Source organism: Canis lupus, chromosome 19 (genome assembly GCF_011100685.1).
Source record: "Canis lupus familiaris isolate Mischka breed German Shepherd chromosome 19, alternate assembly UU_Cfam_GSD_1.0, whole genome shotgun sequence".
NCBI classification, from domain to species: domain Eukaryota; kingdom Metazoa; phylum Chordata; class Mammalia; order Carnivora; family Canidae; genus Canis; species Canis lupus.
In genome coordinates this window covers 19,705,730-19,722,575 of record NC_049240.1, presented here as the reverse complement: position 1 = coordinate 19,722,575, position 16,846 = coordinate 19,705,730, and the positions used below count along the sequence as shown (strand labels likewise).

General features: G+C 35.8%; 1 protein-coding gene across 2 annotated transcripts in view; it reads right to left on the bottom strand.

Annotated features, from left to right (window-relative positions):
* Nucleotides 1-16,846, bottom strand: part of TNIP3 (TNFAIP3 interacting protein 3) — a 102,950-nt gene that overhangs the window by 74,181 nt on the left and 11,923 nt on the right. For both annotated transcript variants that reach the window (XM_038564764.1, XM_038564765.1), the window contains exon 2: nucleotides 13,680-13,765. In XM_038564764.1, the coding sequence (XP_038420692.1) occupies nucleotides 13,680-13,765 (86 nt within the window). The remainder of the gene's footprint in view (nucleotides 1-13,679; nucleotides 13,766-16,846) is intronic.

The following is a 16,846-nucleotide window of genomic DNA, read 5'->3' as shown; positions in this document are numbered from 1 at the left end:
AATACTGAGAGAAGGAGTTTTTTTGAGCCTCTTATTTTGGATGTCTTTTAGACATCTCTACAAAGACATCTCTGTAGATATGTTGATTAAGCAGATGAATAAGATTTGACCAAATTTAATCCTCACCTTAACACAGCAAGGAAGTTGTGGTTATTGCCCGATTTGTAGGTAAGTTAAACGTAATCGTGATCAACTTGTTTCTTAAAAGTAATTTACAAATTATTCAAAATTTCAGAGGCATTTTATGATAGACACACTACTGTTTTGATCTTTTAAATACAAATATATTTAAAGGTGTTGAAACATTAGGCTTGGATCTTTCTCTTTTTTTTTTTTTTTTCTTGTACTAAGCCCCTGAGGGTACAAAACTATCTAATTTTGTATTTCTGGGGTTGCCTCTTGACATTTTGACTCACAGTAGAAATAGATTTAAGTATTGGCTCCAAAGGGCAAAGAGCTAAGAACAAAACAAGATGGTCAGGTAGAGGAAAATCTTGTTGGAAAAGAATAGTCATGGAGGGTCATATTAGTGAGAATATATAATGTATGTGGTCTGGGTTTTTTTTTTTCTTCTTCTTCTTCTTCTGTTTTTTAGTATTATTGTTAACTACTGGCAATTGAAAAAAATGACGCTGAATATTCAGATATTTGTCCAAAAATACAAAGAAAACAAACATAAGATGAGTAAAAAAACAATGGTCAATGATGTATTTTAACCTAGAGTATAAAGAAGACAAATTCTGATTATAGAGCAGAGATTTCTAAATCACAAAGAGAAATTAACAAGTCTCAGAAAAATCAGAGAATTTAATTAAGGTTAAATCTATTCAAGTTTGGTAGGATACACCAATACTAACCATAGTGATTTATGATGGTTAAATGTCAATGACTTAAGAAACTAATTCTGCAGGTGCTATATTTCTTTAAATCTTACTCTCTACACTATTTCATAAATCAGGTGATTTTTAAGTGTCTTTTTTAGGTGTTTTATTTAACTATTCTAACATTGAGTTAAGATATTAGTCAATGAAAACTATAACAGCAAACGTGCAGATTTGGGGCATAATTGATCACACAGCAGAGCAGAGGAATTTAGACAAGGAGGCCAAAAACTGGGTCAGGTATAATTAAAAATATACTTAGTCTTGCAGCACCTGGGTAGTTAAGCATCTGCTTTCAGCTCAGGTCATAATCCCGGGGTCCTGGGACTGAGCCTGCCTTAGGCTCCCTGTTCCGTGGAGAGTCTTCTCCTTCTCCCTCTGCCCCTCCCTACTGCATGTGCTCTCTCTCTCTCTCTCTCTCTCTCTCAAATAAATAAAATGTAAAAAAAAAAAAGTATATGCACACACACTTGGTCTTTGTCCCTTGTTCTTAGCAGACCTCCTAATACCCTTAGAATTTCCTGAGTGATAGGAGTGTTTTCTTAATCACAGGGAGCTCCTTCTGACTACACCTGTTTTTGTTTTGTTTTGGTTTTTTAAAGATTTTATTTATTTATTCGTGAGAGACACAGATAGAGAGAGAGAGAGAGAGGCAGGGACACAGACAGAGGAGAAGTAGGCTCCATGCAGGAAACCTGATGTGGTAATCTATCCCAGGACTCCAGGATCATACCCTGGGTGGAAGGCAGGCACCAAAGCGCTGAGCCACCCAGGGATCCCCTGACCACACCTGTTTATGCTAATGAGGTGAGTCAGGGTGGGACTCCTAGAGCTTCATGTTGGTGCCAGAGAGGGCAAGGAAAGTGAGCACCAGCTCCCCTACCATCCCATACCTTACCTGGACGTCTCTTCCTTTTGGATATTTCTGAGTTGTATGCTTTATAATAAACTGGTAAATGTAAGTTAAGTGTTTTGGTTGAGTTCTGTGAGCCATTCTAATGAATTATTGAACCTGAAGAGGGAATTATAGAGCTCCCCAATTAATAGCTGGTCAGTCAGAAGCATAGATGGCCCATGGAGCTTGTGACTGGAGTTCAAAGAGGGGTCAGTCTTGCAGCACTAAACCATTAACTTGTGGCACCTGTGCTAACTCTAAGGAGCTAGTGTCAGAATTGAATTGAATTGTCAGATACCCAGCTGGTGGTGTTGGAGAATTTGGTGTGCAAAAGTCACTCATTTGTTATCAGAAAGAAAGATATCACAATGAGTATAAGTGATGTTTATATTGACCCAAATATCATTATATATATATATATATATATATATATATATATATATATATATATATATAAATAGTAGTGAGCTCAGAGGAAATAACAAGTCTCCAGATGAGCTTTGTAAATTCAGATCAATAAAATTATGGCAAATCTCACATATATTTATTTGTAGCTCCTAGGCTCCACAAAATAACTGCAAAAGAGTCAAGATCCTCTATTCTTTGATCCCAAATGGGGTGAGATAAATATCAGTTATATCATTTTGTTGTGTGATTTTTATTTACTCATTCAACAAATATTTATTAAAGTTTACTATGGGCCAAGAACTGTCTTAGATATTTCTTATATTTGTTATTATAAAACACAAGCCAGTGATACATTTTTGGGTACTACATATAACTATACCTAATTTTACTTGACTGCTTCTAAGAAAATTACTGAAATTTGAAAGTGTTTTTAAGCAAACTATTTTCTATACCATAGCCTAATTTGGTTGCTAAGTAGTTGTTTTAAATATATCTGCATGGTGATTGAATGCTTATTATGGGTCAGAAGCTTTATATGTATTATCTTATTTAATCTGCACAGTAATGATTATCCCAATCAGTAAGATGAAAAAATGAAGATTTTAAAGAGATTAAGTAATTTACTTAAAAAAGTGTGATTTGAACTCAGGCAGTCTGACTCAAGAAACCACATTCTTAACCACACTACTGTTTTTAAGTGGTGTCATTGAAATAGTGAATGCCCTTTACTTGTCAGTAAATAAGAACTTTGGCTATCAGCTTTGCTCTAAAAGGTAGGTGTGAGTGACCCTGAACCATTGATGAAAAGGGGTTTCACCATCTTCTAATAAATTATACCATGTAAAAATTAGACAAAGATTAGCACTATATAGAGATGAAATAATTCCTTGTGTTCTAGAACATTTCTAATAGTCTTAAACTGAACTAGGTTTGGTGATCACATGGCTGATAAGTTCTTGTGGTTCTCTAAAGAATTCAAATTGCCAGGACTTCTAGATGCCTATTAGATATTAGCAACTGCTAATCCAAATTGTTCTACACATGCTCCCAAATTCTTACAGATCAACAAGAATGGCAAATAAAATCCATGACAGGCACCTGCAGCATAAACAAGTGTCTTAGGCTGCTCGGGCTTCCATAACAAAATACTGCAAATGAGTTGCTTAAACAGAAGAAATGTATTTCTCACCATTCTGGAGGCTGGAAACCCAAGATTTCTTAACAAGGGCAACGTGGGGGGAAGGTATGAGTGGGGAAGGGAGGATGAGGCTTGGAAAGCAGGAGTATCCTATGGAATTTGGTGGTGAAAGGATAGAAGCAAGCAAGCTGTGGAATTGAATGCTATGGAAATAAAATCAGAATATATGTCAACTTTGAATACATCAACCACCCAAGGAAAAACATTTATATTTATCAACAGAAGAGGGTTCCCTTGAATTAAGAAACCTAGTAGGACACATGCATCATATCTACATAGAAACATCTCCTATTCCTAGTCCAGAAAAATGATTATAGAATGATGGGCAGCATCCATGAAAAACTGAAAGAAGAAAATAGGAAATGGGAATCAAAGGTTTTAGCTGATGGAAATATTCTTTAGAAACACAAACAGGAGACAGAGGAAAATTGCACACCCATCCACAAGTGTTAAACATTTCTGAGTATTTTTAGATATAAAAGAAGGACTTAAATCATAAATTCAGAAAATTCAGGACAGAAGTGGACAAAAAGCACAATTTAAAAGGAGAATGATCAAATTCAGGAAAGAAATTGAAAGAAAATATAAAAATCATCTTATAGGTGAAGCCTAAATTACAAAGTATCTAAAGGAGAGTAGATCTGGCTTCAAGTCTAATTAAGAGATTTTGAGTAGAGGAACAAAAAATGAAAGGTCAGATAGAAGTGCTAGATACAGAACAGCAAAAAAGATCATATATACATTGGATCTTTCTCAATAAGAAAAATAAAACTGGGATCCCTGGGTGGCGCAGAGGTTTAGCGCCTGCCTTTGGCCCAGGGCGCGATCCTGGAGACCCAGGATCGAATCCCACATCGGGCTCCCAGTGCATGGAGCCTGCTTCTCCCTCTGCCTGTGTCTCTGCCTGTGTCTCTGCCTCTCTCTCTCTCTCTCTCTATCATAAATTAAAAAAAAAGAAAAAGAAAAAGAAAACTATGGAGTAGAACTACTATTAAAACTATAACCAAAGAGAAAATAAAACTTTAAACTTCTTGTTGAAAGTGCCCACCATATACCTTGGAAATTACAAGACAGAGTCTAGCAAAACTATTTACTTTTAAAGAATCAGAAAAAAAAATATGGGGAAAAAGAATACCAAGAAACTTAGAAAGTTTCTTGATGGAAACATACAAAAACAACACAAAAATGACTTTTTTTTTTTTTTTTTTTTAGCTTAGGGAAGTATGAGTAAAGAATTTTGTATCTTGTGTATGTATCAAAACTAAAGGAGAAAAAACTAAAGGAGATGTTGGCAAATGGACTGTTGATGAATATTAAAATAGTAGATCTAAGAATATATCCAGGATTAAAACAAAGGTGAGAACAATTATGAGAAAGTATTATGCAAAGTTTATGCATTCTGACAAAGTAAAAGTAAATTAAAAAATTGGAGAAGGGAAAAAGTAGAAATTAGAATAAGCTCATTGATTGCTGCATAGATTATAGACAGACAGCAAATAATATGTAAGTCTAACAAATTGTAGAAACCTGATTAAGGGGAAAAAAGGATAAAGGGAATTCTAAGACTTATTAGCAAAGAGTTAGTCAACTACTAAAACAAAAATACAAGCTTTCCTAAATGCAAAAATAAGTACCAAAAATAAGCAAAGAAGACAGATCAATAAGAGGAAGAAACAAAGTAAATCTAATATTAATATTGACATCAGATAATAAGACAGAATTGACAACAATCATACTGGTCACATCAACAAATGTAAATGGGATTAAGTCTGCTATTTGATAAGCAGGATTTTCAATGTGACTTACAAAGCAAAACAAATCTTGGCTGAAGAAAAGACATTCCAAAACCAAGTGATTCAGAGAGGCTGAAAGTAAAGGACCGGGCTAAGTCATAGCAGATAAATGAAGGCAGCAAGAATGCTGGGGTTGAGATCAGTGGGGTAAAATTCAAATGTGAAGTATTAAATGAGACAAGTTAACACTCTATGAAATTAAATGGAAGTAAATACATTTGATAATTTACCTATCTGGCAATTACTTTGAAAATGTCAGAAAACATTAAGTCTCAGTATTAAAACACTTAGTCTCACTTATAAATATATATACATTTATATATAAAAAGAGAGAAAATGAACAGGGAGACATGTAGAGGGGGAAGGAAAGGGAGGAGAAAAGAATATCAAGCAAATTCCACGCTGAGCACAGAGCCCAACACCAGGCTTGAACTCAGGAACCTGAAATAATAACCCTGAGATCATGACCGGAGCCAAAACCAAGTGTCTGACTCTTAACAGACTCAGCCATCCAGAAGCCCCTATCAAATAATTCTTAAAAGTAATCTTGACATACTCTGTTTCAGTAATAGTGAGGTAAGAATTATATCAATATGATAGATAGTATGGAGCACCTGGGTGGCTTAGTTGGTTAGGCATCTGGCTCTTCATTTTGGCACCGGTCATGATCTCAGGGCCCTGGGATGGATGGAGCCCTGAGTTGGCCTCCCTGCCCCTCCCCCTGCTTGTTCTCTCTCTTTCTCAAATAAATAAACAAAAACTTTAACAAAATCAAGTAGATAGTACGCATCAGTTTAACTCTTCTTTTTCTTGAAGCTCTGTTAAAAATCCCAAGAACTGAATTCTTTAAGCTATCATTAACCCATGAGGATAAAGAGAATTGAGACAACAGCTACCAGGAGACGAGACTTTTCTCAATTGATTTAGAAGAAGAAGAACAACAGTTGCAACTGAATTAGTGGGACACAGGAAGTTAAAGCCAGTGTTTTTAAAGATAAAAAGCCACCACGAAGTGAAGACAATTTGCCCCAAAGAGGCTAAGCACTTGAAAGGGCTGAAGAAAAAGTTGAAAACAAGGGAATTGATTTGGTGTCTGATTCTGGTGCATTTAAATCCCTGAGGTCCCTTCCCGACTAAGCCTGTGCAGCCTGGCAACTATCTTTAACACCCTTTGTGTAGCCACAGGCTGATTGTTTTGGAAAAATCAAATCCAAAGCCTCTGGATTCAGGGCCAGAAGGCACCGAGGAGGACACAGAGGGGTGGGGGTGAGAGGTTGCATAAAAATTGACATTCGACTCTAGTAGTCTGAGATCTCTTCCCCACTTTTGCTCTAAATGCCTATTAACCAGTCCTGTGTCTCCAGAATTCATATCTGGAAAAATTCTCACTAGAAAACCTGAACGGCCATAAAAGAACCAACGATCAGAAATTGTGAGGTGGTGAAGAAAATTCTAGGGAAAAATCTGCACTGTAGGCCAGGGAGTAACAATCCAGATTAGAGAGCTGAACAAAGAGTTCAAGAAGTGAGGGTGTTAGAAAAAACAGTAACTGATGGGATTTAGTGACAAGGACTTCTAGAAAGCCAGCCAACTGAAGTAACAGAGCAATTTTTTTTAGTTCAAGTAAGGGATAGCATTCTTAGGGAAGAAACTTTGATCAGAGTGAGGTACTTAGTTTAACAGTGAATAATATTTGCAGCAATAACAATACTACAGAGAAATACTCTATTCGTTTTTTGTTTTTGTTTTTGTTTTTTTTTTAGAAATACTCTATTCTTGCAGGGAAGGTAAACGTGTTATTTTTCTCAAGAGCATTGTGAAGTACATACCAAAAGTCTTAAGTTTTTCTAAACTTTCACTCGACAATCTAATTTTAGGAATTTGTCCAAAGGGGTGCCTGGGTGGCTCAGTCAGTTTAGCTTCCAATTCTTGATTTTTTCAGCTCAGATCATGATATCTGGATCATTGAGATCAAGACTGCCTCAGTCTCCATGCTCAGCAGGAAGTCTGCTTGAGATTCTTTCTTCCCCCTTCTCCCTCTCTCTCAAAAATTAGTTAATTAATAAGTAATTAATTATTGATTATAAGTGATTATTTATTATATTATTATAAGTAATTATTTATTATTAAAATAAATACTTAATAATTAATTGATTTTACCCAAAGAAAGCAAAAGTGAAAGTGCACAAAAATTTTGTTTGTTGTAGCATTTTACCTAATAGTAAAAGGTTGAATTCAACCTAAATGTCTCAAAAAAGGAATTAGTTAAATATTGAAACAGTTGAATAGCTGTATACAACTGAAATAAATATTTACTTGGGAAAATATTTATAATATACTTACCAAAAAAAGTTTCCAAAACAACTTTTTGCTATGATCCTATTTTTAAAGAACAAAATGGAGAGGTAGATATCTGAAAAATTCTATCAGTAGTTATCTTGGGATAGTGGGTTTAAACCTGACTTTTATTTTCTTTCTTTTTGTCTGTATTTTAAACCTTAAAGCCTTTTGCATAAATGCAGCAACTCTTAGAGTTGCCACACACAAAAAGAACCGACTTAGAGCTCCTGTTTTAATGTTGTAATTAGAAAACAAAAACTAGTTTCCAAAGGAAAGAGAGAGACAAGGAGGATAAGAAGATGGCATGGTGACAGGTTAATTTGTAATGACCAGAAAATGGTTCTTTTTAGCATAAGAGTAGAGCAAATTTACAGGCTACATTAATCTCCACTGTATCGCCTCATTCAGCAAATATTTTCAGGGCACTTACATGTGCTACTCACTGTGGTCAGCACTTCTTCTTATAAAAAACAACTAACCATTCAGCAGATAAGACATGGAAACAATTGGAAGTAACCAAGAATCACATACTGAAGCTGACTTTTCCATTTGGCTTGTAACCTACTCTAAATTTAGACATCAATGTGAAAAGACTTTCCAAGATGTGTGAAACAGTAAGCAAATGTAAGTTTGATTATGAATAATAGCACCACAACAATGACATATTCAAATATTTCAAGTACTAATAATGACAGTAGAGGGTGTGAAACTTAACTTTTGGTGCTAATATTTACATTTCCTTTCTTGCTTATGTTCTAAAATAAAGTCTGATATGGTATAGAGTAAAATGAAAAATATTTTAAAAGGCAAATAAGCAAAATGGTTTCAACCTTAAAATAAATTTTATTTTTGGGCGCTTGGGTAGCTCAGTTGGTCAAGCAGCCGGCTCTTGAATTTGGCCCAGGTCATGATCTCAGAGTCCTGGGATGAGCCCAGTGTTGGGCTCTAGGCTCAGTGGGGAGCCTGGTTAAGGATTCTTTCTGTCTCTCCCTCCTTCTCTGTCCCTTCCCCCATCAAATAAATAAATAAATCTTTAAAACAAATAAATTAATTTTTTTTAATGTGCTGGTATTTTCTACAACAACTGAAAACACTGATCTGGTAATCCTTTAAAGAGAATAATGGAACTTACATGGTTAAAAGAATGGAGGTAATCATGTTTGAAAAGCAGATGTCCCTAGCTTAGAAATATTTTCTAGATGTGAAAAGGATAAATAAATCTGTAGTCCAGTTGCCTTGGAAATTGAGGTGATGTGTGATGTAAGTAATTACAATCCTAACAGAACAATATATTCTCAATATGGTGACAGCTAGAATACTATATCAAGATAAAAATTAGCAAATGATATAAATGACTAAAAAGTGGGGAATAAAAATTTATATCAGACAAGTTCCAAACACAACCTGTCTACTCTCTAAAGTAAACTTATGTTTGTACAGACATAGATAGTTTTTGAAGCAAAAGCCTACCAGAGATGAAAAAACCCAGCTTGTTGAGGGTATTAAATTTAAATTTTCAATGTATATTAAGATATAAAAGAGAAAGAACTAAACCAAAACCAAATTGAATTTTCCAAACTTGAGTTCCTTCGTTTTTTTCATTATTTCATCACATAGTATAGTTTCATGACTTCCTGCCCAAACAGAACAGAGTCATGAATTTGTTATTTCCAAATTGCCCTGAAAACTTAAATTTTGCTAATGCAGTATCTTCCATCATGTTACTTGGCTCAAACTCTATCAAGTTTGAGCCATGAAAACTGACTGCACTGCCTTAGAAGGGTCTGTGTATTTAATTAACACATTGGAGGAGATGCCTTTAGCTTAAATTCTTAAGCCTTCAGCAAAAAAGGCAACTCTTAAGTGTTGGCACACACAGAAAGAGAAGACTTCTATATAACTCATTCAGCTGACTGCATGTTGTCTGTGACCTGCCCAGCAAGCTCTGTCCCACCACAGTTCATATCAAAGACATTTCTATTGAGATAAAAGCTGGCAGATACAGCCTCCAGATACACAAATTTCATGCTGAGAGGCAGAACCAGTCCTTCCCAGAAAACTGATAAGCAGATGCTTTGGAGAATTTTAATTTGGTATTCTTTCCACCAACATCTCCCCACCACTTCTTAGCACATAGTAGGAATTTTACAAGTGACTGTTGCATTGAATCAAAGAGTTTGTGCAGGCATCAAGTATTAAAAACAGACAGAACAAAAGATCTACTCTAGATATCTTTTTAGGTATTCTGTGTAAGTGAGGCCTCAGAAAATGAAGTCTGTGTTTATCCCATGGGTGTTGTTTACATGGAAGAGGTTTTTCTCAGATGTGCTTGCTTTGCAGAGTCTGGCTGAGAACACAAGTTTTCCAAAAATTCCCTGTCTTAAATCTCTGTGACTTAATCCACCTAATAAAAATTAATTTTATTTAATGTATTACACATAAACACATCATTGAGATGCCACCTTCTTCTTTCGGAAAGAGAAAACACTTAATTAGACTATTGTCCAGATGTCCAATATGACTTTGATGTTTATTAGTTTGAATATCTATAATTTATGAAAAACTGACAAATTTGTTTCATGAACTTTAATATTGAAACTACTTAAATCATGACTAAGAATTAGTAAAACTTATAAGAAAAAATTATGATGAACTGTGATGTTCTGTGAGTCATTAGAAATACTCAGCACTTCAAAATCAATTTCTCTTCTAGCTGAGGAAACAATCTAAATGGACAGAAAATAATTTTTGTCTGAGAAAGTAGATGGTACCATTAACTTCTCTACAACGTGGACAGCAACTATATAAACGGCCTTTTAGTCCACCTTTCCAAAATAGTTTAAGGTCAGGTAAGAAGGAAGTTAAAAACAAAGAGGCCAAAAGAATTGTAAAAATGCTGATGATATCATAAAAGAGATCACTTTAGTTTTCTCTTACCACATACACAGTCTTGCTCCAACAAAAACATCTGCCTGTCACCCCATAAACGTCCCTACACTTTTCTTCCCTTTATGAGCAAAAAATGGAACTTTAAGGGACATTTAATAGCCAGCAGCTGTTTGGCTGCCAAATACTGCATCTGGATGGGAGTGTACTATTCATATAGAAAAAAAAAAAAAAAAAAACCTTAACCCAGCAACTATTGCTTTATTTTCTTAAAGTACACCAATGTTTTGCGTAAAGACATTTGAGTACTTTGAATATGGGGAAAGACACAGGAGCTCCTGAAATGCATCTAAAACCAGTACATTGTTCCCAGAAGGCAATGAATGACTGAGATTGTATTCAATCATGTTTAATACATAAGTTGAATGAATAAGTTGAATGAATAAGTGGTATCATGAATAGTTTAATGTTAGGTAAAAGAGGCACTTCATGAGAACTTAACATTCATTCTATCCTTCTGAGATTACCTCTACTTGAGGCTATAATGAATCATAGTATTTTCTTTGCTACGTTATAATTTTCTGAACACATAATTCACTTAAAAATACTCATATTTCTTAAAATAAATGTTAAGACAGGAAAACATCCACGTTAGAAGAATTAAGATGAGGAGCTTGCATTCAAAACAAGGATGACCCCAGGATCATTATATATTGAATGGGACTGCTTTTAAACAATATGCTTTGAGATGTTGTTAAAGAAGGATATAAAAACCATCAAATACTGTATTTACTTTGATAATCCTTTCCTGGGCTCAGAGTTGTTTCCACTATTCTTTACTTCTACATTGCAAAGAAGCTTGGTATAATATCCATAATATCATTACATACTACTTCAAGAGATGGCAAATTTTACCCATGCAGGATCTAAAATGGTTCAATTAAAAAGGAGACTGGTCAGGAGAGCAAGAGAGAAAGATGACTCAGTACTCACTATTCTGTTGTTGCCCTGTTGCCTCTCATCTCCCCTTTTCCTTCTTTCTTTCTCACCTCCCCTGAGACAAAGACGCAGACTGCAGTAACTGCTTCATCCATTCACCCTTCTTCTGGGCCCCAAGTCATATACACCTTAAAAGGTTAACCTGAAAACTATCTCTTGAGCATTTCAAATTACTGTTAAAGACCTATCTCTCTCTCTCTTTCTCTCGGAAACACAGATTTTTTACTACTGTAGAAAAAAAATGTTAACTACTAAATTCTGTGTAATTTTCATCATTTAGTAAACAGAGAGAATCTTAACATTACTGTTCATTGCAGGAAGAAACAACAGAGTAAGACCTTATAATTTTCCACGTGAAGAAAATGGTGTGTGTGGGGTTGAGGGGTGGGTGAGCTTAATTCCCACCTCCTCACAGAGTGGGTATCTTGAAGAAAAAGCTAAGGATGTATGTATCTTCAAAACACAGAAACAATGGATTTGACTGCCTTCTTTCCTTCCTCCTTTCTCCTTTCCTTGCTTCACTTTTCTTTTTTCTCTTTTAAACTGGTAAAATTTGGCTCTACCGAAGGAGAATGGGGTATCGCTTTCTAGAAATCGTTCAACATTGTAAACTGTATTCTATGCCTCTACAATGTCTACAATACCTATAGTATCTTAGAGATTCTTAATATAATCGGTTAATCCCCAGAGTACTCCTGTGATATAAATCTATATTTGACCTACATTTTATAAAACTCTATATGAAATAGATCAATGCTTATTGTAGACCAACTATTAAAGTGGGTTATACTGTTGTTGGCTAAGTTCTTTCTCTTGAAGTGGGTTAAATCTTATCAAGGAGACAAGACTGATACACCCAACACAGTTATAGAATAAGAAAAAGTAGTACAAAATAAAATGCTAAATTTATACAATTAAAGGCTAAAATGCTTGATATAGATACTGGTTGAAAGGAATGGGAGAAATTGACATTTCTCTATTTGTTCAAGTTTCTAATCTTCCTCCTTGCCAGTTTTAAACACTGTTGCCAGATTAGCCTATTGTCCATCCCCTGTTCAAGATTCATAATGGCTCCCCTTGTGCACGGTCATGATTCTCATACTGAAAGTACATACAGACCTCTTTTCATGAATAGGTTTCCACAGACCAAGAACCCTGAACATATGTCTACAACCCTATAGGTTATAAGAACACTAGTGTGAGAAACACTGATTTAAGAACCTGAGTCTTACTACTTCTTGTTAACTTTTACTTGAAAGTTTTGTCTTTATAGACAGAGAAACACTGCTCTGCAGAATAAGTTCTTGGTTATTTCGTCTCTCATTAAAGATGTGTTTTGTATTATATGCCAGATGTGGGAGCCAAAATGAACTGCTCCCTGGTCCCCCTACACAAGTCCTCAACTTTTCTTTGAGGACATTTTTTGTGCATATTCTGCCTTCAGCATGCAACATTCCTTCCTTTACTTTTTTCTTCATTTCTCTCCCATCTTCTTTTTGCCAGAAGTTAGGCCAAACAAATCTTTCTTCATGCATTTTTTTATGTCCACAACTCGATTCTCACCTTCTTCTGATTTCTCAGAACAGTGCATATGTGCCTTACTTATGAGGCAAACGCTGAACGTATATTATACTGAGGTATGTGGCTTTTTACATCTGAACAGCAAGCAGCGGGAGGATGGGGTCTGTATCTGATTCATCTTCTGCAAGCAGCTAGCAAAATATCTTGCACCTAAGAGGTGCCAAACAAAAAGTCAGAGAAATACCTATGTGGGTCAATGAATAGAATGAGGCTTGAGAAAAGCCATAAAGGGTGGACACAATGCAGAAAGTGACTGAAGTTGGGATACTTTGATAAAGGATTTAGTAAATTTCTCACCCTATCCCTGAGCTAAGGATTTAATAACTCAGGAGGGAAGATGTAGCTCCACCTTAGTAATGAAATAGAGTTGTTTTCTAGGAGATCATTTCTGCTATTCAAGAGAAATTATCTTAAGATCCAAACTTGTGAAGGGAAATTTACCAAATACTTAAAAAATAAATAAAAATCTCCATCACTTGCCATGATTCTTGCTCCTGAGATAGCAACAAGAGAAAATACATTCAAATAGTCCACATTGCTATCCACCCCCTTTTCCTTATCTACTTTATATGGTTTGATCCAGATAGGTTCTCATCTACTCTTAACAGACTCATCATCTTTGGTGGACAGCAGAAGTCCTCTGGTTAGGACGTTATTATTAGAGGCATACATCCTCTAAATGAAAATGTCATTATTACCTTTCAGAATCCTCTGGCTGATTGGTGAACATTACCAGTTTCTCTTCGTGTTTCTCGTTTTTGTTTATGCGTCGTCCACATGGAATCTAAAAGAAAAAAAATATGAAGGACATGAGGCTTGGATGTGTCTCAAGGGAAGATAACCATGTCAGTGACTGGAGGAGAAAACCACCTGTTAAATGCATTTTTCATCAAAAGTCATGTTTTTATTCTCATGTCTTGTTTTCAGCACTGCCAGTTATGAGAAAACAGACCACAAAGTCGCCTTCTGCCTACTTTCAGCCAAAGGTAAAACACTGGGTATAAACATAAAGACTCAACCTTTCAGTTATAGAAGAGTCTCATGACAGCAAGAAACTGTCCAGGAGCAAGTAAATGAAAGCTGGACATATCAACATACGAGTCATAAACTGTTAACGTCGTCAGACTGACATGTTTGTAGTTCAATTAGCCACAGTCTGGAAATGAGTTTTCCAGGAGTCCTAATAACCCAAGGACACCAAGAACTTTCTTTTCAGAACAGCTTTCATTCCAGCTTTTTCTCCAATGAAAGTTGATCATTATTTCTGTGATTTTTCAGATAACAAGGGAACTGGTTTGTGACCATTAAAAGAGAAGAAGGAAGTAAAAAGAAAACAGAATTTTTTTCATTTCTCCCTTTATTTTTTCTATTAATTGCAACTGAAGCACCCAACTTTGGTCCAACATGACATAGACGTCATTGTACTTCAGGGGCTTATGGTAGATTCCTGAGATTGAAGCATTTGAAGACTCCTGTATGCTTTAAAAGCCAACTTCTGCAGGCACTTAACACATTTTAAATGCATCTGGAAACCACTAATTGCTGTGATCCCATTAGAAAATTCAGGCAGTTCAGGCCTGTGGGAAACATGAAGCCAGCTTGTCTGAATTTTATGAGTTTCTATTTAATTGTAACAATAAGCAAAAAAAAAAAGTTTGTTTGTTAAAATGATCTTAGGATTAGTTTCAGCTATTGGCAAGCTGTCTGTACATAGTGTGGGAGGGTGGCTTTTTTATTTTGTTTTGTTTTCAGCTTGTGACAGCTGTTTAAAAGTCATCTGTTACCACCATCGTAGCCAGTTACTAGATGAAAGCAAATGCCTTTCAGGACTGTTGTAGGAATTGGACCACCAACTAGTAAGGCTATCTTTTAACTATGCAATATTGCAAAAGTGCCCAGTTTCTTTATATGGCACTCTGGAAATATTACACAAGCCTGCAGATGCATCGAAGGGGGAGGCAAATGAGGTGCTACCTGATAAAGAATGACTTGCAGTAAGTGCCTGTACTGTAATTCCTGGAAGATTTTTAAAATTTTAATTAATTAATTAAAATAAATTTGTAGCAAGTTTTTTTATTTTTTTATTTTTTAAAAGATTTTATTTATTTATGCATGAGAGACAGAGAGAGAGAGAGAGAGAAAGGCAGAGACACAGGCAGAGGGAGAAACAAGCTCTTCGCAGGGAGCCTGATGTGGGACTCTATCCCGGGTCTCCAGGATTACACCTTGGGTCGAAGGTGGTGCTAAACCACTGAGCCACCCAGGCTTCCCCTAGAAAAGTTTTTTAAAAATGCCTTAAGTGCCTTCATTATTCTTAAAATTACTTTTTAAAAAGTACTAATTTCACAGAAGTTCTGAAATGACACATGGAGTTCTGGAGTTTCAGAGAATCATAGGATTTGGGACCTTGGAGAATAATCCAAGATTATGGCACCATCATTTTGCAAGAGAAAAAAACCAGAAGCCAGAAGAGGACAAATGATTTGGCTAATTAATGGTTCATCCAGGGTTAGATACCAAGCCATCTGAATTCACAGTCCATGATTTTCTATTGTTTTCTTTTCTTTTCTTTTTTAATTTTATTTTTTTATTTATTCATGATAGACATAGAGAGAGAGAGAGGCAGAGACACAGGCAGAAGGAGAAGCAGGCTCCATGCCGGGAGCCCGACGCCGGACTCGATCCCCGGTCTCCAGGATCGCGCCCTGGGCCGAAGGCAGGGGCCAAACCGCTGAGCCACCCAGGGATCCCCTGTTGTTTTCTATCCAAACATTATACAGACAAAATTTCAAGTTTGAAATAAGGGGAGATCTCATTTTAATGCTAAAATATTGTAAGAGTAACATACAAAAATTTTACACGATGAGTGAAAACTCATTAAAGTATCATCTATTTTTTCTTTCTTCCTTTTTTTTTTTTTTTCTTTTAGAGAGAACACATGTGAACAGGAGGAGAAGCAAAGGGAGAGGGAGAGAGAGAATTGCAAGCAGGCTCCTCACTCATCATAGAGCCTGACTCAGGGCTCAATTTTAGGATCCTGAGATCATGACCTGAGCTGAAATCAATATCTGGACACTTAACTAACTGAGCCACCCAGATGCCCCCATCCCCAAAACTCATAAAAGTATATTTCTTAGGTAAGGACATTGTATTAATTGAACTAACTATGGTGGTAAACAAAACAGCATCTGGAGAGGGAAATCTCCAGATTTAGAATTTTATAGTTGAAGTTTCAGAGAGAAAACCTCTGAGGTAGTGAAAACATACAAGCTGGTATTATCTCAAAGGCATTAGCTTACTGAATGTTGTATTTCCTTTCTAAACAGCCTTTTCACATGCTGAGATTTTGCACTTATTATTCTACATAGAAGTCAAAATATTAAATAGTGATAATCAGAAAAGCCAATAGCCAGGCATATTATAACTTCCAATAGCTTATCCATTTCCACTGATAGAGATATTTTTCCAACGGAGCGTTGACGAAGAAGACAACCAGAAAAGGACACTGGGCAATTAAAGGACATCTCTTTCAAGTAGAAGCAAAGAAAATCAAGCCAAGGACACAGGGCCTTGCTTAATACCAGTGCCTCATTTGTTTTAATCATAGGCAAAATGAACAACCTCAGAAGTCTCATAAGACTTAGCAAATATTTGCGTGTCTCTGAACATTATTTCCACTAATTACAAGTCAGGGTGACATGAAACTGTAAGATAAGAAATTCTGAAATCCTCTCATTAATAGTTTTTCACTGAGCAAAAGCACAAAATCAATCTAAAAGGGAAGGAATGGATTGCTAGAATTTGTATTGGGTGGTGTAGAGACATGAAAACAGGCAGGAGCGAAGCCGCTACAACAAACCAGCAG